Genomic DNA, 24519 nt, shown 5'->3' on the forward strand with positions numbered 1-24519 from the left:
GCATATAAAATTGACATAACTGTCAATTCGCAAGAAGTAGGGGCTTGTATATTCATGCCAACAAGGCCGCGCCTCCTTTAGAATGTAGAGTTTAAATTTATCTCACTTATACTGTTATAAATCTCTAAACCCTATGAGTTTCTGGCATTTTTCTCTCTATTTATTGACGATTAAGGAAAAGAAATGTAAGACATTCTATATTACCGTGAGCATAAGCAGCCGTCAAGTTCAAGAAATTTCATTAACATCGCTCACCTGACTGTGAGACGAAACCAAGACTGCTTAACCATATAAACAGCTCAAACCCCATGAAGAAACCTATAGGTACTGTTATATTCACAACACTGAAACATTAGTGGCGAAGTCACAGTTTTAGAACGTCCCAAGAATTTTTACACCTGACAAAATAAGTACACATTGCAACTACCGTGGATTGAAAGTATAAAAATGCGGGACCAAGGTCTCTTTTTTTTCTCTTTAAACTTCTGTTTCAGCTCCGGCCAAGGTACGGCAGCGTTTCATGTCCCAAACGACAGCAAGAGGCCAGGTGGTGAAGCTTCGCTGTGAAGCCACTGGGGACAAGCCCATCAGATTTTTCTGGTCCAAGGACAGCAAGCCCATTAAGTCATTTTCAAGTCCCAGGTAGGCCATAGGCTCTTTGTTCATGCACAGGAGAGAGAGAGAGAGAGAGAGAGAGAGAGAGAGAGAGAGATTTAATGGTTCATGGCGAGGTTTGCGCAGGGTGGCTTTACTATGTGTTTGTTCCATGAAGTTAACTGTTTAATTAAAAAAATGTCTTACTGCAGACTTTCTACTATTGAGAACGCTACACATGGTCAACACTTGGGCAATAATTAAGCGTAACCGATTTAAGCATGAACGAGATCAGCTGGGAGGATGCTACCATATCGGCGTCTTCACAGTGTTGCAGAAGATAGCATCTTAGGCAGACGGTAGTCCACAGAAACGACGCGATGTTTTACTCTGTTCTAATACGCTCATTCGATCTCGTGAACCAGTTTCGTATGCTTGTAGGCGTGAACACTGCTTTCTCTTCTTGCGGTTGCAGGTACTCGATCGAAGATCACTCTGAGGAAGAGACACCCTGGTCGGAACTAGTAATCCTGTTTGCCGAGAAGAACGACACCGGTACCTTCAGGTGCGACGTGTCAAACTCGTATGGACAGGACGAGCAGGTGACCCACCTCTCTATACAAGGTAGGCCTCACCAACAAGCGGGCGGCACCTTGCCACTTATTAGAAAATCAAATGGCTGTTCCTTGAACTAACCATCCGCAGGTACATCTGAACGATCTCCGCACATCCGCTTGTTTGCGGTTGCGCTTTCACGTTCGAACAAATCAGAAGACAGCTCACAGATAGAGACAACATCGTTTGACAGCAGTTGACCTGTCCAGGATATAAACATCCTGATATTTCCGAATATTTCAGTACAAAACTTCGTTTGATTACATTGCGGTATATTAGTTACATGAATTATGGTATATTTATTTACTTTAGTAACTCGGTCATGGTGTTAATTATTATGCACGCAATACTGCTTATACTTCGTGCTGATATTTCTCATATATCGATACGCTTATGGCGCGTAAACATTCAAGTACTAACAAGTCGCTAGCAGATAACGTCCATTGAATTGGACCCGGCGCATAGTGTACTTTCAAGGAAGTGTTGTGGAACTGTAGCCTGTTAAATTTCTCAAGCAGAGCCTACCTCCGCGCTTGCGCAATTTAAAATCTACGTGACAACTGAGGCAAACTGCTACGATTCCCAAAATTTCAGTGACACTTTCGAACCCGCTCTAAAACTCTCTTGCATTCAAAGGGTTTTGAAAACTGCACTGAACACAACGTTCAGGGGAGTACTGATACAGAAATGTTGCATCCCGGTTTTGTGCTTCATCAGACAGTTGTCAACCCCGTAACAGCAGTTTACTGTCGGGATTCCTTTACTGCGCAGAAAAATCACTTCGTAAAAACTTAGGGGTTATTTTTGGATATTCAACGGCAATTTTATGTTGTACATGCCCGCCATCTTTACTTTCACCAGACCGGCCGGAACAGCCTCCAAGACCGGAAGTGCTCAACGTGCTCAGCCGATCTGTTACCATTCTGTGGAAGAGTCCGGGTGATGGCAACTCCCCGATTACCAAGTACATCGTGCAGTACAAGAGGAGCGCAGGTAAGATTGAGCGAAAATGTAAATCCTTGTAAGTGCCTTCGCGAGAAATACTATCTTGAGAGAAATTTCAAGTTAGAATCATTATTTGCTTGGGCATCTAACAAACTGTCGAAATTTGGGACGAGGGAGAAAGCGACATTCGGGAAGTTTTCCTGTCCTACTTTCTAAATAAACATGAAAAGGTCATTCTAAACGTATTATTGATTGCTTAAGGGTAGCGTATACACGAAGAGCATCCTGCCAGCTCAACATGAATCGTGAAAAGCATGACATATGGTATCGAGAAGAAAATGCATGGATGCGTGGCAGAGCCCCCAGACAACCGCAGATGCAAGTCCTAGACTGTTCTAGTAACCCAATTTAACCACGCTGATCTATCTACTCTTGTAACGGTGACGACGCAGAAAAATATAGGCTATGGCTTCCAACATTGATGAGTTTTGCTTTTATTCACCTTTACAGCAAGTGTATATGTGGAGGAACATTCGCGTTGTTTACGGCAGCTAGCCACATTCAGAATGTTCGGACGCGGTAACGATCTGATTCGTCACTCAGGAAATGCTGAAGACAGCAATTGTAAAATTTCCCTATCAATTCATGGAGCGTATTGATCCTTTCATCTGGCGCGCATGCGTTCAGGTACGCGTGTGCTTACAAATGTGCGCGAGAGTCATTCTGCGAATCACTTTCATTCAGAGACGCCCCAATAACCACTGTTTTTAATTTGAATGCTGCTACGTTAAGGTGCAGAGCCGCAAAGTTTTGACTACCGAAGCAGTGCTAAATGACAGGCCTTCTCCTTATACTCTATAATGTTGCCGTGATTGACACACCGTCTCGGCTTAAGAAAGTGGGTGGCAGTGCCTTTCTCTAACTGAAGTAGCCAGTGCACTTCAACGATACTCTACGAGGCGATTCTCGAGCGAAATATTTGTAGCCAGAGGTACACGACAACTGCACAAACGCGCTCGACTAAATGTGCGGTTATCGGAGTACTCATCGCCTTAGGAATTACTGAGGAGTGTTTTGGTAAGCGTAGTGTCCTTCTCAGTCGAGGGGCGACACTTCAATCCGCTCGGTGGAGTCGAGGAAGACCTTCGAGATGAGATTTGCTTGCACCGGGTTCAGCCTTGTCCTGAAGGCCATATTTTGCACCAACACCAAATGGGCTCCGCCACCTATATTATTGCCAAACCAGCGTTGAAAGATGACGTATACGTAACGCGTGTTTCCGTAGAGTCGTGGGAGAAGCAGCTGAGCGAAATGGTGGCCGAGTCGGACCAGAGCCAGGTGACGGTGCAGGACCTGCAGCCCCTCGCCGAATACAACTTCCGCGTTCTGGCCCAGAACGCCATCGGGGTTGGGCCTCCCAGCGAAGCGCTAACCGTCGTCACCGACGGAGAAGGTACGGTCCGACGTTGCAAAGCCATCCTACAAGTAAAATACTCTGCAGTTAAGCCTATAGTGATAGGATACATCTAACCTTTGGATGATGAGACGTAAAAAATACATGAAGGAAATATTTTAATATTTGTTGAATTGTGCTAAATACACGGGCTGTTAGGTTGAGCTAAACGAAAAAAAAATAATTCTTGCGGGAACTTTTTCGGCAATATGCTTCTTTCTTGTGAGCAGCATCAGGCAGAACACGAGAAAAGAGCTTCGCACTAAGCCGCCTATAGCTTCATGTGAAACTTGTACTTGTAGCAGTGACCGAATAAATAGCGACATTAATAATGTTGTCAAAGGGTGAAGGTGATTACAACACGCTATATGTGTACAAAGTGCTTTCTTCATGCCCTGCAGATTTTTTATAAAATGTCTATGAGCGTAGCCAACATGGTTTTGTCGCAAATAAGTTCTTCGGTGACGCTGACATATTTTGCCGCTAACAAACTAAGTATCAGAAGCGTTATTAAGAAAAACTGTTAGAAATGTTTTTACGATAGCCTTGGAAGCGGTTTCTCATTTGGCACAATTGTAGGCAGTCATATGTTATTGCACGTCCATTAAAAAAAAAAGAAAGGGATGAACTTAAAGATTGCACCTATCTCGAGAAATTCATTACCGAATTTCAGCGCTCAATCCAAACAATATTGAAATCGAGCGCACGCGGAAACTACGTCTAACGGAAATGCCCGTGATGAAGTGTAACACATAGTTTTAATAATGGCACGTCGCGGCAAGTGCTAATGCAGCACCTCGCGGCAGATTTTGGCTACGCAAAACGTGTCGTATTAGCATTTCTTGCGACTGGTTGCGACGTTGTGCGGAGCAAAGGGGGAAAAAAGACCCCTCAAGTCATCATTTGAACTTTTTCCTCATGACAAGCTTGTCATTCAAAGAAATGCCCCAAAGTGCCGAACTGAAGGTAAATTACCAATTGTTTGTTAATCAGTTTACTGATACTCTCGTTAATAGCGGCAATGTATGCCCACCTTGCTAATAAAGTTATGCGCAAAGACGCCACACAGCATTTTTAACGAAAATCTCTATGGTCTAAAACAATATTCTCTTGCATCGTCCCAGCGTTAATGGGTGTCAGTAAGTTCACCTAGGAAAGTAGTCTGCTCATACGTCTTCATAAATATTTTTCTGGGTAATCTTTGCAGTGTCCACGAGGAAGGAGAAAATAAAATATATAGAAAAAAATTAAAGGCTTGATTTTCAATATTCCGAATATTTCGTGGCAACAATCAACTCTAACATATCGATAAATTGCTACTTGCGTGCAAAGCCGAAAAAGATTATGCCAACAAGCGGAAAGGCTGCTTTATAAAATGACATATGGACAAAATTTTCATTCGTTAATTTTTTTGGCAAACGCACGAAAACCTTCAGAAGTATTGTATATCCAAAGGTGGCTTTCGTCTGACAAATGCATATGAGGCCAGAAAACAGTCGCATAATGTGATATTCTAATCGAGCGCGAAAGCCTGGTTAACATTTATTACTTCTTTTGCAGTGCCTGCAACACCTCCTCAAGGTGTCAAGGTGACAGCTGTCAGTTCAAGAAAAATAGAAGTATCCTGGAAGGTAAGACACTTAATCACTCCTGGGTACCTTAGGAAAAACCTACCGTGGGTCCAATGTCTATTTGTTGAGCGCAGACAATTTCGCCATCGGTGGACACTCAAGACAGACTTTCCTTCGCTACGCATCGTACAAAAGGCATGAAAATTTTTCGCAGCCCCGAAACATTCAGCAGACGCGCACAGAAACTTGTGTCAAAATGCGTTTCACGCTATGTTGCAGGCCAAAAAAAGAAAGAGGCTCCTCCGTCCGACCTCTCTGCATTTTTCATATTAAAATGTAGTCACTGTCACCCGCCGCGGTGCCTTAGCGGCTGTGGTGTTGCACTGCTAAGCACGAGGTCGTGGGATCGAATCCTGGCCGCGCCGGTCGCATTTCGATTGGGGCGAAATGCAAAAACGCCCAAGGGAACAGACTGGTGGGCTTGCTTGTACTGCATACCTTGAGGCAAAGCGCAAGAAGTCGCACGACGACAACAGAAGGGAACAAATTGTGTTTAGTTGTTAGAACGAACAGTTGTTAGTAGCGCTGTGTCTTCGTTCCCTTCTGTTGTCAACGTGCTTCCTTGCGCTTTGCCTCAAGTTATGCAAAAACGCAGCTCGCGCATCGGGGCACGTTAAAGATCCCCTGGCGGTGAAATTTATTCCGGACGACATCGTGCCTCGTAATCAAGCCGTGATTTTGGCACCTATTACCGAAGAATTCAATCCAATCCGATTCTTACTGCCTCTCCTTTAAGTTTTTAATCCGATAAAACAACATATATACGGCCTGTAAAAAAAAAAAAAAAAAAAAAAAAAAAAAAAAAAAAAATCCGCGTGTTGATAAAATTGCACAAACAGGCCTGGAGTGTGGCCTGATCCCGGTGACCAGAACCGGTAACGCACTCCCTCACCAGAGCAGGATTGGCCACCCTGGTGCAGTACTTGGCCACAACCTCCTATATGAACACAACAATCAAACCCCGGCCCTCAGTCCCCAGCAGCTGCGAAGCTACTGACCACGGCGGCGGTCAGACGTGCGACGCTGCAGAGGGTGCTAAGAATCACTGGCTCCGGACAGGCCGCCATTGGAATATGAACCTGGCAACGTTTAACGCTAGAACGTTATCTAGTGAGGCGAGTCTAGCAGTGCTATTGGAGGAATTAGAGGGCAGTAAATGGGATATAATAGGGCTCAGTGAAGTTAGGAGGCCAAAAGAAGCATATACAGTGCTAAAAAGCGGGCACGTCCTGTGCTACCGCGGCCTAGAGGAAAGAAGAGAACTAGGAGTCGGATTCCTGATTAATAAGAATATAGCTGGTAACATACAGGAATTCTATAGCATTAACGAGAGGGTGGCAGGTCTTGTTGTTAAACTTAATAAGAGGTACAAAATGAAGATTGTACAGGTCTACGCCCCTACATCCAGTCATGATGACCAGGAAGTCGAATGCTTCTATGAAGACGTGGAATCGGCGATGGGTAGAGTGAAAACCAAATACACTATACTAATGGGCGACTTTAATGCCAAGGTAGGCAAGAAGCAGGCTGGAGACAAGGCAGTGGGGGAATATGGCATAGGCACTAGGAATAGCAGGGGGGAGTTATTAGTCGAGTTTGCGGAACAGAATAATATGAGGATAATGAATACTTTCTTCCGCAAGCGGGATAGCCGAAAGTGGACGTGGAGGAGCCCGAACGGCGAGACTAGAAATGAAATAGACTTCATACTCTGCGCTAACCCTGGCGTCATACAAGATGTGGACGTGCTCGGCAAGGTGCGCTGCAGTGACCACAGGATGGTAAGAACTCGAATTAGCCTAGACCTGAGGAGGGAACGGAAGAAACTGGTACATAAGAAGCCGATCAATGAGTTAGCGGTAAGAGGGAAAATAGAGGAATTCCAGATCAAGCTACAGAACAGGTATTCGGCTTTAACTCAGGAAGAGGACCTTAGTGTTGAAGCAATGAACGACAATCTTGTGGGCATCATTAAGAAGTGTGCAATGGAAGTCGGTGGTAACTCGATTAGGCAGGATACCAGTAAACTATCGCAGGCGACGAAAGATCTGATCAAGAAACGCCAATGTATGAAAGCCTCTAACCCTACAGCTAGAATAGAACTGGCAGAACTTTCGAAGTTAATCAACAAGCGTAAGACAGCTGACATAAGGAAGTATAATATGGATAGAATTGAACATGCTCTCAGGAACGGCGGAAGCCTAAAAACAGTGAAGAAGAAACTAGGAATTGGCAAGAATCAGATGTATGCGTTAAGAGACAAAGCCGGCAATATCATTACTAATATGGATGAGATAGTTCAAGTGGCTGAGGAGTTCTATAGAGATTTATACAGTACCAGTGGCACCCACGACGATAATGGAAGAGAAAATAGTCTAGAGGAATTCGAAGTCCCAAAGGTAACGCCGGAAGAAGTAAAGAAAGCCTTGGGAGAAATGCAAAGGGGGAAGGCAGCTGGGGAGGATCAGGTAACAGCAGATTTGTTGAAGGATGGTGGGCAGATTGTTCTAGAGAAACTGGCCACCCTGTATACGCAATGCCTCATGACGTCGAGCGTACCGGAATCTTGGAAGAACGCTAACATAATCCTAATCCATAAGAAAGGGGACGCCAAAGACTTGAAAAATTATAGACCGATCAGCTTACTGTCCGTTGCCTACAAAATATTTACTAAGGTAATCGCAAATAGAATCAGGAACACCTTAGACTTCTGTCAAGCAAAGGACCAGGCAGGATTCCGTAAAGGCTACTCAACAATAGATCATATTCACACTATCAATCAGGTGATAGAGAAATGTGCGGAATATAACCAACCCTTATATATAGCTTTCATTGATTATGAGAAAGCGTTTGATTCTGTCGAAACCTCAGCAGTCATGGAGGCATTAAGGAATCAGGGTGTAGACGAGCCGTATGTAAAAATACTGAAAAATATCTATAGCGGCTCCACAGCCACCGTAGTCCTCCATAAAGAAAGCAACAAAATCCCAATAAAGAAAGGCGTCAGGCAGGGAGATACGATCTCTCCAATGCTATTCACAGCGTGTTTACAGGAGGTATTCAGAGACCTGGATTGGGAAGAATTGGGGATAAAAATTAATGGAGAATACCTTAGTAACTTGCGATTCGCTGATGATATTGCCTTGCTTAGTAACTCAGGGGACCAATTGCAATGCATGCTCACTGACCTGGAGAGGCAAAGCAGAAGAGTGGGTCTAAAAATTAATCTGCAGAAAACTAAAGTAATGTTTAACAGTCTCGGAAGAGAACAGCAATTTACAATAGGCAGCGAGGCACTGGAAGTCGTAAGGGAATACATCTACTTAGGGCAGGTAGTGACGGCGGATCCGGATCATGAGACGGAAATAATCAGAAGAATAAGAATGGGCTGGGGTGCGTTTGGCAGGCATTCTCAGATCATGAACAGCAGGTTGCCATTATCCCTCAAGAGAAAAGTGTATAATAGCTGTGTCTTACCAGTACTCACCTACGGGGCAGAAACCTGGAGGCTTACGAAAAGGGTTCTACTCAAATTGAGGACGACGCAACGAGCTATGGAAAGAAGAATGATAGGTGTAACGTTAAGGGATAAGAAAAGAGCAGATTGGGTGAGGGAACAAACGCGAGTTAATGACATCTTAGTTGAAATCAAGAAAAAGAAATGGGCATGGGCAGGACATGTAATGAGGAGGGAAGATAACCGATGGTCATTAAGGGTTACGGACTGGATCCCAAGGGAAGGGAAGCGTAGCAGGGGGCGGCAGAAAGTTAGGTGGGCGGATGAGATTAAGAAGTTTGCAGGGACGGCATGGCCGCAATTAGTACATGACCGGGGTTGTTGGAGAAGTATGGGAGAGGCCTTTGCCCTGCAGTGGGCGTAACCAGGCTGATGATGATGATGATGATACGGCCTGTTGCTTGAAGCAGATTGCGCGCTCTCTTTGCAGCCTCCGCCGGTTCACCTCCAGTACGGTGAAATCCAAGGCTACTACGTTGGCTACCGCGTCCATGGGTCCACTGAGCCTTACGTTTTCAAGACCGTCACCGTCCCTTCGACGTCTTCTCACGTGGCTGTTGGTGGCGCAGTCTCGCGCACCGTGGTGGACGACCTGCAACGTGCCACGGCCTACGCGGTCGTGGTGCAGGCGTACAACGACAAAGGCGCGGGTCCTTTGTCCGACGAGATTCGCGTGCACACGCACGAGCACGGTCAGTGGAACAATTGCGCAACCCTGATTTGTTTTTCTTCTACGATGGGGGGGAGGGGGGAAGTGGCTTGTTACACGAACGCAGTGCATCTGTCAGGCAAATGGTGGTGCAACACAAGAAATGGCGCACGTACTTCTTTTGCGCTACTTTGTTGGCGACTACGATGATGTCGTATATGATGGTGCAATTTCTCGTGGTTGCCGGTGCTGTTGTCCTTGAGATTCATATTGTTGCTTTCTTTTTCAGTGGGTGTGGTTTAAATACTGTGATACTGCATTATTACATCTTGCACGAACTGGTTTTCTGTATAACAAATCATATTTGTGGTTGTTCCTACATATATCTGTGTTTCGTGGAAAGCCGCAAAAATTGTGCATTATTCTGTCTTTCCGATATTCGTGTCATTCTTTTATTACAGTTTATCATCCGAAACATGCTATTATCGCCTCCCGTTTACATTTTACTGCAATATGTTATTCATCACTGAACATTACTTATATACAGCGGCACCTAAATAAAAAAGAAAACCTAGATGAGTGCTTAAGTTCAATAAAGTCCACGATAAGTTTTTTTTTCTCTTCTGGACCTGGACAAGCTGGACACTGCTGCTGTTAGCTTGGGAAGTTGTTCTATCGTGCTAACAAAGTAATACGTGTTGAATAAAAAGCAAGCATGTTAGCGGTAGCGTAAGTATCTGATAATTTCTGCTGCTTTTTACGGCTTGCCTATGCAACTGTTCATAAGTAATAACAGTGCGTCGACTCTGTCGGTACACGCAGACCCACCACCACCACCCATGGTCACTGTGACAACGAGGACTACACAGTCTATAGAAGTAGCCTGGACGCCACAGGACGAAGAAACTGAGGTTGTCGATGGTGAGCTGCTTATCAGACGCTTTATTCTGAACCGAGCCGAGAAGTTCCTAGCAGTCATAAAACTGAGGTGCATTCTACCTAGGAAAGCACGACGCAATGCTGCGACGAGGGCACTGTTGCAGTTTTAAAAGGCAATATAATTGGGCAAGCGGCTGTAGCCTGAACAGATGTTTATAGTGCTGCAAGTGCTACTGTGCTGTGCGGTGACAGTATGCGGCGACGGTGACCGACTGTGATTGTATGTCTGTGCTCCTTTCTTTCTTTATCTCTACTTTTTCATTACTTTACCTCCCCCTCCCCTCTCTCCCCAGCGTAGGGTAGCAAACCGGATCTTCCCCTCTGTTTAACCTCCCTGCCTTTCCCCTTTCCTCTGTCTCTCTGTATCTCTCTACGGGATAAGAGTTACGAGAGAGTGTGTATTAGGATTTTCAGAACACCATAAGTGTCGGCAGTAAAAATTTGTGCAATGAAGTCGCTTTACTTCTTGGATGAAAGTTCACCTTACAGGCAAGCCGTTGTTGCTTTCGAATACATGCTATAGAAGTTTTTTTTTTTTTTGGCAGTAGAAGAACTTGCAGATGACTGCAGTTCAGCGTGAAATTAGTTCAAGTTTCTTTTTTTTTTTGACGGATGCTTGAAAAACAATTTAGTGGCTATGAAGGGTGGAGACTTGGGCACGTTGGTATATCATGTTTGAAATGATAACCGCGTGAGAGACAGGGACAAACGAAAAAAGACATAGACACAGTGCTCACTTCCAACAACTGTGCACCTGCTGTACGGACAGGAGTCTGCGGCGTAATGACACATTGCTTGGGTGCTGTGAACAGTGTGTTTTGACTTTTCTCCCCTGCTGATGCAATTTTGTTTGTCGCCCGCTACGTTTGAGCGTAACTCTTTTTGTCGCGCCCAGTTCGGATAATTTGGCATTACTGATGATACTGAACGACATAGAAGCAACGTCGTTCGAACAAAATAATTGAATAAACAGTAACCATGCACGAAATGAAATGCGGCAGACGCTATTTGCACGTGCTATCGAAATGCGTGTTTGACAGATTGCCATAATTTTGCTGATAGCCCTTAAAACTAATGGCCTTACGGCACATATTGCAATTACTGAATTGTAGCCTGCAGTCGCAGAGCATTTCCATTTGGAATAAATGCTGAGGATGACACCAGTTCTGAGGTATGCGTCTACGAATTCTTGCGACAGAATACGCTGGCTATCCAGTTATTTTTGTGCTTCAGTACTTAAAGAAAGGTGTTTAATTACAAAAGTAAGCAGAAAAATTGTGCTTGTTTGACCGCACTTTTCATTGCCTAATCTCAAGTTAAGGGCTATAGTCAAAATTGGTTCCGATTGAACGCACCTTAAAAATGACCTTGCTGCAGGTCCTTAATTGTAGTATGTGCCTTAAGAAATTACTTTAAAAAGCTGATTTGTATATATGTTCTACTAGTTCATTATGCATTTTGATTACATGGGCGAGCAATTCCACCTCTTCATGTAATCTGGCTGAATGAGTAGATTCATTCAATGTGTCACAGATGATTTTAAAAAACCCTGTTACCTCTAAAATAAAGCACCTGTATATTCATGTGTGTTATGCAGAGCATCGTACATGCGTAATGCGGAAGATGTGTTCGGCTGCCACTGGCTGCAAGTTGTTTTTTTTTCGTCCACTTTCATTTTCAACTACTGTATTCCAGCAATATTTCAATGAACAACCACAGGTAACTACTTCTATTCTTCCCTTGGCTTCATTGCCGGTTGTCTTCAGGTGGTTGCGTCTAATTAAATAAAAAAATATGCAGAAACCATCGAACATGATTCTCAATGTAATGGAATAGCGTGAACGAACGAACGAACGAACGAACGAACGAACGAACGAACGAACGAACGAACGAACGAACGAACGAACGAACGAACGAACGAACGAACGAACGAACGAACGAACGAACGAACGAACGAGCGAGCGAGCGAGCGAGCGAACGAACGAACGAACGAGCGAGCGAGCGAACGAACGAACGAACGAACGAACGAACGAACGAACGAACGAACGAACGAACGAACGAACGAACGAACGAACGAACGAACGAACTAACGAACGAACGAACGAACGAACGAACGAACGAACGAACGAACGAACGAACGAACGAACGAACGAACGAACGAACGAACGAACGAACGAACGAACGAACGAACGAACGAACGAACCAACGAACCAACGAACGAACGAACGAACGAACCAACGAACGAACGAACGAACGAACGAACGAACGAACGAACGAACGAACGAACGAACGAACGAACGAACGAACGAACTAACAGACAAATGAAAGCTCTGTGGCGCGACTTTCCCCTCCCCCTCCATTTTTCTCGCCCCCTCCCCACAACTCGATTGCTCGAAAGCATGTGCCCTTTCCATCAGCACCTTCATATCGCAAGTCCGACCACCGGTCACCGCCAAACAAGAAAACGGGCAAAAAGAGGCAAAGAAAGCTATTCGTTTTTCAAATCAAGCCCATTGGTTGGCTTTATTCTTGTGCCTCGCACACATTACGGCCTTCAAACCCTCTTACTGCTTTCCTGCAACACTCAAGAAATTTTAACAGGATGTAGAGTACGTCATGTGCCGAAGAACACGTCACTGTAAATATTTTTGTGAATGCCAGAAATTTGCGTTCCCGCAAAGGTGTGCACTTCTTTTTCTTTTGTCACTATTCCACGTTGCAAAATTTGTACTCTTGTCTTATGTTTTCTTTTGTATTGCCACAAGCGCGTGAAAAATTCACGCAGAAACTTCTCTTGGAGTTGTCTGAGTATGCGTAAGCATTGTGTCGCTTGCCCATCTCCGCGAAGCCGGGGGTCATTATCAATGTTATGAAGCCTGATCCGAGCAGCATAAACCCTTACCAACCCTTATCGGTTGTTATCAACTTATCCGACTCGATCCGAGCCTTGCCAACCCTTAGCGGTCGACGTCAACATTATCACAATCGACCCGATTCCTATTAACCTTTATCTGTACTTATCCACTTCATTGGACATGATCTGACCCTTGTCGATTCTTATTGGTCCTTATCAACGTTACTGCACTTGATTCGACTCTTATCGGGGCCTAATAACCTTATCGTATTTGCTCCGACCAATATAAGTCCTTATTGCTCTTTAGCACCTTATCCATGCGCGCCGAACGGTTAGCAACCGTGTTGAGACCCATATAACCATTCATTGCTCCTTATCAACTCATTGATTGCTTATCTGTCTGCGTTGCACGACGTTGAGGGCTTGAGGCCTCAGAGAGCGGTGGCATTTCGGTCCGTGAAGGAACGCCCCAAGGAGGGTGCATCCCGCGACTACCGAAACGCACCGCGAATGTGCCATGTACGGCATTAAATTTTCGCAAAATCGTAATTTTCCTGATGTGTGCAATGCTCTAAGACGGCTCTCCATGCGTTCCTAGAGATAGATTTTATTCCACCATCACAAAATCTTTCAATAAAGCCTTCGTAGAAACTGCTCTCCTTTGACATTTGTTTTGTACAGCAGGTATAACACATTCGTATGGCTCAGATATATTCGCCTTCTGCAAGCGTGGGTGTTTAGCCCACATGCTACCCCACATGCTGCACAGTCGATTGTTTATCTGTCTCTAAATGTAATGTAACTAATTGTGGCATGACACTACTCATACTTATACGCAATAAAGACAAAAAAGTGTCTGTCTCGCCCAGTAGGTAAGACACTCGATTTCTGAGCGTGGGGTCGTAGGCTCGAAACTCAGCACCGATAATGTTTTTCCGTTCGAATTTACTTTGTTTTATACATTATTTTCTTTATAGCGATTCGTCTTACGTGACGGATGGACAGGTTTCTTCGTTGTGTAGGCATCGAAATGCTTAAGCCTTTAATAACAATTGCCATGGTTGCTGCTCGATTCACGGCGAGGTAGGAACAGTGAAGCTACCGTTATGCGACATTTATCCTGCCAGCCCCAGCACTTTTCAACACCAGTGTACTTATGTGGCAGGTAAAGCTTTTATATGCTTTCGGAGCAGACAGTCCTGGAATGCCGGCATATAAGGTCGTTACACCACATGTCGGTCATGGCACAATTGGAGTTTTTACGTTCGAGCAGCGTATTAGACAGACTTTGAGTCTGGCAGGCCGCTCTCCAACCCCCTATATATTTTTCTTTCGCACGTTTCTTCTCTTTCTCTGCTATACTATTCCTTTTTTGTTTTTTCCCCATTAACCTTCCCCCAGTTCAGAGTAGCAAACCAGAAACGCTTGTGCTCCGGTTAATCTCGCTGTGTTTTCCATTCAATTCGTCTCTCTCTCTCTCTCTCTCTGATTATGTGTCTTACTGTGCAATGCAGGCTACGTCCCTCCCTCCCTCTCTCCCCATTCCCCCCCCCCCTCTCTCTCTCTCTCTCTCTCATTATGTGTCTTACTGTCCAATGCAGGCTACGTGGCTCGCTGCCGCCTTCACGATTCCGTCGAATGGAAGGAGGTGTCCCTGGGCCCCGACAAGCGGAGCTACCTGTTTGAGGGACTAGAGTGCGGTAGTGCCTATACATTCTCCGTGCTGTGCTTCAACCACCATGGACGCAGCGAGCCCGAGGAGCTGCTGCACGCGATGACCGAAGGCACAGGTTAGGCTTTCTCTGAATCTCGCACTCCACGGTGAGCCTAGGTGGCGAAACGCGAGACGAGAGGCGATGGCGCGAGATTTGAGCTAGGAAAGCCGTAGGGCTCACCTTCTCGACGCTGGGCGTTCGCGTTCTCGTGATTACACTGTGCGAAACGTCCTTGAGAGCACGTGTTGAATAACTTTTGCTACCAGAAATGAGAACCAACTGTATGTACGCTCTTAACAAAGTGTCCAATGTAAATTGTTATAAAAGTTAGGTATGGAAATGAATAATATATCAGTATTACACGCTGTAAGTTTCTTATGTGATGCACATAGTTCTCTTATCGAAGGCATGCAATAACACAGATAGCAGCATAATTTTAACAGAAGCTCACGCCGTTCGCGGCTACAAAAATGCGAAATTTGAGTGCAGCTCTGCGCACGTTTTCATTTCGCGACGTGTTGGCGGGCACGGACAATGTGTATCGTACGGCACGTTACAAACGGAGCGAAGTGTGAAGCGACTGCCTCGCTAATCAGGAGTTCACGAGAGGCAGCGCATGGGTGACGCGTGGGCGCAATGCAATGCACAGCAGTCCCCGCAGACAGACCTCCGGTCACTGCCGAAATCTACCCCATCCCTTGCAAATTCCTCACTATACTAGCGTACAACTCTCTGTGGCAATGAAGTGAAAACTACGTAGGTAAAAGCATGCGCGAGTAACAGTGTTTAACACTTGCCCGTAAAAGCTGCTGCAGTTACCGCTGGTTGTGCTGGCGCAGGTCTTTGTACTTTTATCATTGTGCGAGCAGCCAGTGTCGAATACCTTGCACAGTGCTTTCTAAATGGTATGAGCTTTGGAGAGATCGCAGGGAAACTCCCAATTTTGTAGACACGGTGTCAGCATCTCTTCATATTGCGCGTTATACGAGCAAGAAATGTTGGCAAAAGGAGCATAATTCGAAAAAAAAAGTTTTAGCAACAATAAAAATTGTCATTATCATATCTTTTATGACCACTGCAGGCCGAAGGTCTCTCCCAACGAAGTGGAAATTACCATTGTCTTGCGTTAGCTGATTCCAATTTGCGCCTACAAACTGCATAATTTCATCACTCCACCTGATTTTCTGCCGTCCTCTACTGCGCTTCCCTACTCTTCGACCTTATTCTGTAACTCTAATGGTCCCCCGGCTATTTGCCCTACGCATTACATGGCCTGCCTAGCTCTATCTTTTTCTGTTCCTGTCAACTAGGATATCGGCTATCCATGAGTGGTGTACATCTCTCATACACACCGTTCTCTTTTTGTCTCGTAATGTTACGCCTAACATTTTTCCTTCTATCACTCTTTCCGGGTTCCTTAAATAGTTATGCAGCTTCCGTGGTCCAGGTTTCTGCCCCATATGTTCGCACTGGGCATTTTATACGCCGTGGGGCATCCAAAGTAGCCATGCGATCCTGCTCCACAGGCTAAGACCGCGTGATCCCATTACGCGAAAGTATTTTCATCGCATTCCACACGCGGACTCATCGGACTGTGATGCGTGCAAATTGCCTGCCCTGAGACAGCGAAGCACATATGTGTTGCTTGTCATTAGAATTACTGCGAACGGCAGGCATTGACCACTTGGTTAAGACAAATGAACAACAGTTCGTCCAACAAGAAAATGCTACTGGGCCTGCGGTCGGTCATGATATCAATGAAGGGAGCTATCAATGCTCTCACAATTTTTCGGCTTAGATTCAAGGCTGTAAATTGGCGCTTCGGACTTGAGCGCGCGTATAATCGACTTCTATAGGGTGTACCAACAATCATGCACCAAGATTTAAAGATATGCAAATGCCACGTAGCTGGACAGAACCAAGGTAATTTTGTTTGCCGTCGCTTGGAAATACTCAGATTATATTTTGCATTCTGCCTAACCACATAACTATACCTAATTAATCAATTAATTTCTCAAATACCTTAATTAGGCGAAAAGTGACAATGCGAAAATTGTAGAGCAACTAGAAAAACTCGCGATACAGCTCTCTGTTGCTCAATACGAGTTACATAAAGATGTTTTTCCGAGCGCGAAAGTAGCCCTCTAGTAAACGCAAAGTGCCTCGAGCGGCCAGTCGCGCTTCAATTTTGCCTGTGTTCGCGTACTGCTTTCATGCTCCGAAAAACTCTCTTATGTAGCACGTATTGAGCAACAGAAAGCTGTATGGAGAGTTTTTCATCTTGGCCTACAATTTTCTGATTGACACTTTTCATGTGATTATAACTGAGTAGTTGAATAACTGATTAAGGCTAATTATGTAACTACGTGGAACGCAAAAAGAAACCTATCTCCACGTGACGGAAAACAACGTTACCTTTGTTCTGTCCAGCTACGTGGCATTTGCATATTTTAATATCTTGGTGCATGATAGTTGGGACACCCTGTATGCTGCGTCTTCTGATTACAGACACGCGTCTTTTTCTCCACTTTTGCTTCCCTCTGTAGAGAAGAGTAACTAGTTAGAGGACTGTCTCCATACTTTAAATAGAAATATCCTCCCCATCTCTTACTAACACTTCGGTTCACATATATTACAGCATTGGTGTTAGACCTGCACAACTCTTTTGCAACTACAACGTCTGGCCTGAAGCCACACCTGAAGCCTAAGTTCGCTCATACACGTAATCTTTCCGAACAACATAGCAGCAACGTCCAACTTTTGCGCAAGATAAGGTCGCGCTATTCTACTGTATATATTTTTCAGTTATGCAAATCAACTTGAAGCGGTTCGAACCAGTGTAACATTTTTATTTCGGCATGGGAGTTGAACCGGGACTGAACCATTTACGCTGAATAGAAACTAAAATTGCAGCGAAAAAAAAAAAGACTTTAGCTTCGACACTGTGCGTGTGTTGTGCAACACACACCCTGTTTGTGAAATGTGACCCTTATAGGTATCATGTCCACTATGCGGTAGAAATTGAGTGCTGGGCTGCAACGCAACCTTATTTCGCAGTTCCAGTGGTGGAGTGCACCAACGCGTTTTGCCTTGACCTCCACCTGGTTCATTCGGGTGAACACAGGCACCGGACACGGCATCAAACAATAACTTCGGATGTCACGTATCATATCGAGGCGGACCTCGCTTTCGATGCATCAATACGATAGATTTATTTAGGGTGAAACTTTGCCAGTGTTGAGCCGGCCCTATGTATATACTATTGAGTTTAATAAACAATGCACGATAAAGCACAAAACGTCGTGTTCCTTAAGCAATGTCAAAAACACCGTGATTGAGTGGCCGGCCGTAATGACAGCCGGCAGACAAACTTCTTCAACGTTTCTAATTGTCTTCATGGAAGTTTCTGCAGACTTGACTGATGTGTGGAAAGATTCCAGCATCAGTTAAATATTCTTTCTAAGAATGATTACGGAACAGCTCTAGACAGCTGACGCTACATTATATCTCTATCTAGAAGACGTTTGCTTGTCCTGCTTGTTTAGTTGAATTTAATGTTTTTAATATTTGCTCTTTTGCAAGTAAAGACGAGAGGCAAAGTTTAAAAGCTTATGTTTCGTATCCCAATGACTTGGCCGATCGAGTATGTGCATTATCTTTCCTCCTGCCATGGTGTCCTTGCGTTTTCACCATAGGCCGCATTACGATAAGTCTGTCTGCTCTAGCCGGATTACGTAACTAACCAGCATTGGACTCCGTCATTCCTTGGGAGCGAAGGAAAACTAGAAGGCAATGAGTACCTATGGCTCTCCTACTTTCGCGGAAGGTTTCAGGCGCATCCGCATGGTGTTCTGTGGCAGGGAATATCAAGCTACGGAAAAGAACACGGATTTGATAAAGCAAAGCTGGCAAAGGGTACTTTTTCTCATTGTACTGCAATATTCTTGGCCAACCCCTTAAACGCACACACATTCCTAGTATGTACCTTCTACACAAAATGGACTTACTGTGACACAAAAAGGACTACGTCATCTTCGTTTGTGCAGCCTAAATAATCCATCAACAGAGACGTCCACCACCGCGTCACCATTAAGAACCAGCCTTTACTGTTTACGCGTGCAGTGCCTCAGGCCCCCTCGGCCAAGGCGGCCGTGGTAACAAACAGGACTTACCTGGGCCTGGTGCTCGCCGCTTGGAACGATGGAGGTTGCCCCATCAGCCATTTCTTCGTCCAGTACCGACCCCGCGACGAGGCTGATTGGACACTGCTGAGTTCGAGGGTGCTGCCTGACCGTGACGTCGCGCTTATCGTCGACCTCGTGCCTCGCACCTGGTACCAGCTGCTCGTAGTCGCCTACAACAGCGCGGGCTCCACCAGGACCGAGTACACCGTCGCCACTCTCACAATGGCTGGAGGTGAGTGGAAAGCAACAGCGTTGACTCGGAGCCGCAGGCTAGCCAATGCTTCGATCCTGGATGCATACGAAGAAGCTGTACAGCGTGACGTCACGGAGTGTGGTGGTGCTGTCGTCAAGCTCCATGTGGGCAAAAACTATATTTTCTGCGGACTCTAATGACGTAAGTTGCCTCGGCAGTTAAGGTTAGCAGAGGCGGCCAATTTTTCAATATATTTATTACCAATGATTGTTGATGAAAGCGGCGAACGCGGAAATAGGAGACACGTTAACGAAGTCGTCTAGTATTTTGACCTGTATGCCACACCTGTTAGTTTAGCAGCATGAAACTAATCTTTTGGGAAAAGTGAAGGAAAAAGAAGGACCAGGAAAAAAAAAACACAGGGCAGTTCTGAGGGAGCGGAATCGTTGCTGTCCGCATATTATCGTAGCTGCTGAAAACAGTAGTTCTGTGACCGTCGGTGGCTACCAAACGGAAGTCGCGATAAAAGTCGAACCTCGTTATAGCAAAACGGCTTAGGATTAACAAATGAACATAACGAAGTAATCATAATGCCCCTTTATATTTTCATGGAAGTTCATGAATTTAGGGTCTTTTAACGAAGCAATAATATCCAACAAATAGGTATAGCTAAGCATTTTTTACGTCATAAGGCACGCCGATTAACCTGAAATGTGCCCGTGCGTGCAGCTGCCAGTAATTAGTCTGATGCGCCAGTCCAAAACGCCTGCGAGCCCTGTACAAATGGGGCCTCATCACCCCACCGCACTCAATCAACCCCGCTGAATCCCGCACTCTCAAGCACCCTGTGTACACAATAGAGTGTGCAAGAACAAACATATTCTGATACACTATAGTACACAGCAACACTGCGGCTTGGTCAAAGGTGGCGAACTATGTGCATATTATGCCGGAACGAAACACGTAAAACGGATTGATATATCGAGGGAGGATGTCGTCTTACCGAAGCCGCGATAATGTTCTGCACACGCGCAAACAAGGGGCTTTCTGCGTACCAGGACCGTACTTTATATCAATCCAGGCATTTTTATTTTTCGCCCATCGTTATTCGCAGATGCTAAGCCACGCCGATGTTATCGCAGAAATTGATTTGACGAATGATAAGCAAAAAAAAAAATAAAATGAATCATTACAAAGTACGACCCCTGCTCGCGTGTTCTCGGCGATCGCAAGGCTTATCAGCGCATCGGAAACGTCTGCCATAGCACCGGAACTCTCTGGTTTCTTGCGGAGCTCGTTGCTGGACTCAAGAAACAAAAATTTTAAATGCGTAAGCATTTCTATGCTTACCCAACTAGAAAACCCGATCAACCGTCTATCCGTCCGCTCGTCCGTCCGTCGGGTAAGACGATCGCTTTCAATATAGGACCCGTAGCAGCGAGAGAATTTACCTTCGTGCTGCCTCGCGCTTCAACGCGAACGAAGCGGCGAGAATACAGCGTACACCGAGCTATCAGCACTCGGCGCACTCTGCCCCCTTGTAGATTGCTTTAAGATAAGGCCAGTGCGGCCACGCCATACGCAGCCGCCGCCAGAACACGGTTGACAGTGGTTCGACGCGGATGGCTAAGGCGCTAAAGAGCGATGACGGCTTATAATGATCGGAACGTCATCAGTACACATGCCGCCGCCACTTGCAATAGTTTGCTTGCGTCATCAGTTCACCTTGCGCGCCATCCGCAGCAGGTCAAGGGCGCTATTCTGGACATTCCGCCATTTTCTTCGGTGCGTGACGTAGGCGCGACGCAAACAAAATGGCGCTGGTGGCCCAGTTTTGCCTACGTAACGTGACGCCAACTTGACGTTTCGCCTAAGAAACTGAAACGAAGGCACTGAATGTAGCGTTATCGGTAACGCAAAACAGTTTTCATCCGCAGTAAAAATAAAGCAGCTATCTCAAAGCGTATGATTATTCCGTCGAAAACGCTTCTCGCTTCCGTCGTCTGCTGCGTACAAGCCGTCGTCTGCTTCAATAGCTAGGATGCGTGTCCCCGGAAAATGGAATGAATCATCGCATGTTGGCGCCAACGCGCTTGTTTTCTTGCTTGAGACAACATACACGACCTACCAGTGGTGATGCGCGCACGTTCTAGGCCACGTTATCGCTATCTCGTGAAACGCAAGTGACTCAGCCCGACTCGGCTGGCTGAGAAACGGCCGAATATCACCGATAGCGTTGCGCGCGCCAGAGATATCCACGCAAGCGCCGGCGCTGCCATCTCTTGTTCATTTCGCTGGTTACTCGCAGCGGGGGAGGAAACTTCAAGGCGCCGCCTTGCGTACATTTCTTTTTATAAATTAGAAAGAGGCCGTTGTCATAACTTTTGATTGTGCCAAAAGGCATTAATCTTGATTACAATACAAATGCAGCAGTGAAAAGTGGACAACATTGCCGAAAGTTTACTATGTTCAACCAATATTATTTCGTATAAACGCGTTCTTTTAAAAAATGATGGCCCCAAACACAAATGCCAACACCACCCGAGAGCGATGCAAATACTATGAGCACGCGTTATGAACAAAAGATTTTCGTGGTGCCAAACGACGAGGAAAATGTGGCGATACGCATTCCTCTCGGCTGCCATTGCATATGGCTGCTCATTAGCATAATTCGCGCGGCTCGTCGCAGCAAAAATTATGGCGGAAAATCTCAGCAATGGCGGCCCAGCGCAACGTCACGCATCGTCAAAATGACGTTTACGAAACAGCCCTTCCTGTGACGCTCCTCATGAGATATTCCTTCAGCCAATCAGCAAGCTGGCATGGCGCATATCTTGGATCGCCACCACATATTCGCGCAATTGCAGATGCATTGCACTGGCTTCTGCACGCTACCGCTCACATTCTTTTTGAAGCGCTAACATCCCAATATATCTGCCAAGGACCAAAAAAATGTATTAGTCCATAAAATTTGCAGCTCCACGTCACGTTTCGTCATCTTGATGAAAACGCAAAATTGCATTTTGCAATACTTCCGCTTCCCGGCACAAATTTCAAAATACGTGACCTCTCGACAGCCAATCAGAGAGTAAACATGGCGGATAATGGCGGCCGTGCAGCCGCCATGCGTGTCCAGAATAGCGCCCCAAGTTGCCGCAGCGCTAAGCCAGTGACATTTCCATCAGGCCGATGGGGCCAGTTTTTGAAGGCGATGCTGGCGACGTCTGGATTCTGGCGGTGGCTGCACTGATAAAAAAAATCATTGCTTAGTAATAGCAGATGTTGTTTTCAATATTATTCGCTTATAACGTAAATATAAAAACGATACGGGACGTTTTAATAATTTATAGTCGCTTAGAAAGTTAAATGTATATCGAAAGCACAGTGACGCTTGTGAAGCGTTCCACACAGCAGACGATCGACGCCAGCGTTGTCTACTTCTGCTATTGTTGTTGCAGCTGGCCGCTCGCTTTGGTCAAGTATCTCCTAAACGTTACATCGTTTACGTAACATTTATAAATTTTTCAAAAGTAGCTTGTGCATTTCCCTTTGAAGGCTGGCGCTGCGACAAAAGTCGAGCGGAATCACAGCACTAATCACACAAACGTGATGCAAATGAATGGCTTTATGGAAAACATACCGATGCGTACCATGCCTAAATGTTTATATGCAAAATGGTATTACGTAGAGTTCCGCCCCACATGTCGGTGGAGACAAGCGGTCCGCCACTGAGGAACAGATATGTTCAACCGCATAAAGTCGTCGCAGCCTGGTAAGGTGCTAAAATTGCTGAACTTTTATAGGTGAAGATGTCACACCACTTCGTTCACAATATTTAGCAAACTGCAGCTCAATTTGAGCATAACCAGGTAACTTTCACAACTGAGAATTCTGTCGCGACAGTTCGTTTCCTGGCCCAAGCCATCCAGATTGCCTCCTGTCTCTCTCGTCATTGCCCATTCAAATGTCTCATGCTATAAAACTTTTCAGCATTGAAACTGAGTTCGCTTCCGAAAGTTTTCAAGAGCAACGCTTTCCTGTACGCACAGCTTTGTAGCGTTACAAATAAAGCTTACAGTATAAATGCTAAAGTGCCGTTTCGTTTGCTTCTGCTGGCGGTGCACTGTCACCCTTTCGATGGTGGCGACACCACAAGGCTTGGACGCGAGACAGGCCACAGGGCTTGGCAACGCTTGCGTTTATACTGGTTGACAAGTGGCTCAATGCTTTCGCATAGTTAGACCACTCCCAGAGGTGTTTCTGCGTGAATTTTTGGTGTTTGACACTCGGCCACTCAGACCGAGTCTTCACCCTCCCTTCAGCCTCAAGAGCCGAGGAAACGGTCATCAATAGCATTAACTAGGGTCGAAACCCAGAGTCCCAATGCCAGCTTTACGCTCAGGCGGAGACCCTCAACTCATCACCGTGGCTGAGTGTGCTGCAAGATGGCCGATGCGTCTCGGTGATTTTACCATAGAAATTATCGTATGAAGCATAATTTTGCTTTGAAATTGTTCAACGAAAGCACGTCCCTAAAATTGTGCACTCAAGTTGTACAAAAACGAAGGCTTCTCCTATCTAAGAAAACATGCTTTTATATAAAATCTCCGTTGATTTAGTCAAACAATATAATAAAACCTCGTAAGGATCATATGTTTATAAATAAAGAAAACAAAGTACATGCCGTCGTGGCCATTTCACCATCTCCATTCCGGTTTCGTCATCAGATACTGGCCATGCCATTGTCGTCACACCTTCTACGCCGACGTAGTGGTCTAAGTTGTCTGACAGTTTATTTGCACTAGGTGTGTGCTAGTGGTCGTGGTACCGCGGTATTCATTGCATCGTCGTGCTTCCTGCTCTTTCAATGAACTCTTCGTTATTTCGTCGTTGTCACGCCAACATGTTAGTACAGCCATCATGCGTTCGTTGTCATACTGTCGTCGTTATGCCGTCATGGTCCTTCCATAGTCGTCACTCCAGATTCATCTTCCGTCTCTCGTTATACCATTCGTCGTTAACATCGTCATTATACAGGCTTCGTGATACAGTCATCGTCACGCCATCGTCCTCATACACTCGTCATCCCATTGTCCTCATAGCGTTGTCATGCCACCGTCGGCATGCAGTCTTCGTTATGATTTCGTTGTCGTACCTTCGTTGTGATGCCACATCCTGGTCGTTCAATTGTCGTCATCCTAATTTCGCAATCTAACTCTCATCGTGCCGT

At 45.5% G+C, this 24519-nt stretch overlaps 1 protein-coding gene and 1 non-coding gene across 2 annotated transcripts in view; one reads left to right on the forward strand and one right to left on the reverse strand.

The window, feature by feature from the left end:
• The window catches only part of LOC126537444 (cell adhesion molecule Dscam1-like), a 235629-nt gene that overhangs the window by 193484 nt on the left and 17626 nt on the right, over positions 1-24519 (forward strand). Inside the window, exons 13-21 of the mRNA XM_055074253.2 lie at positions 495-642; positions 1070-1218; positions 2071-2202; positions 3440-3607; positions 5168-5238; positions 9186-9447; positions 10227-10325; positions 14799-14987; positions 19035-19328. Coding sequence (XP_054930228.1) covers positions 495-642; positions 1070-1218; positions 2071-2202; positions 3440-3607; positions 5168-5238; positions 9186-9447; positions 10227-10325; positions 14799-14987; positions 19035-19328 — 1512 coding nt within the window. The remainder of the gene's footprint in view (positions 1-494; positions 643-1069; positions 1219-2070; positions 2203-3439; positions 3608-5167; positions 5239-9185; positions 9448-10226; positions 10326-14798; positions 14988-19034; positions 19329-24519) is intronic.
• LOC126537641 (small nucleolar RNA U3) lies at positions 23579-23791 on the reverse strand. The gene has a single exon (XR_007600817.1). It is a non-coding gene; the product is annotated as a small nucleolar RNA U3 (small nucleolar RNA).

The sequence above is a fragment of the Dermacentor andersoni genome, chromosome 4 (genome assembly GCF_023375885.2).
Source record: "Dermacentor andersoni chromosome 4, qqDerAnde1_hic_scaffold, whole genome shotgun sequence".
Lineage (NCBI taxonomy): Eukaryota > Metazoa > Arthropoda > Arachnida > Ixodida > Ixodidae > Dermacentor > Dermacentor andersoni.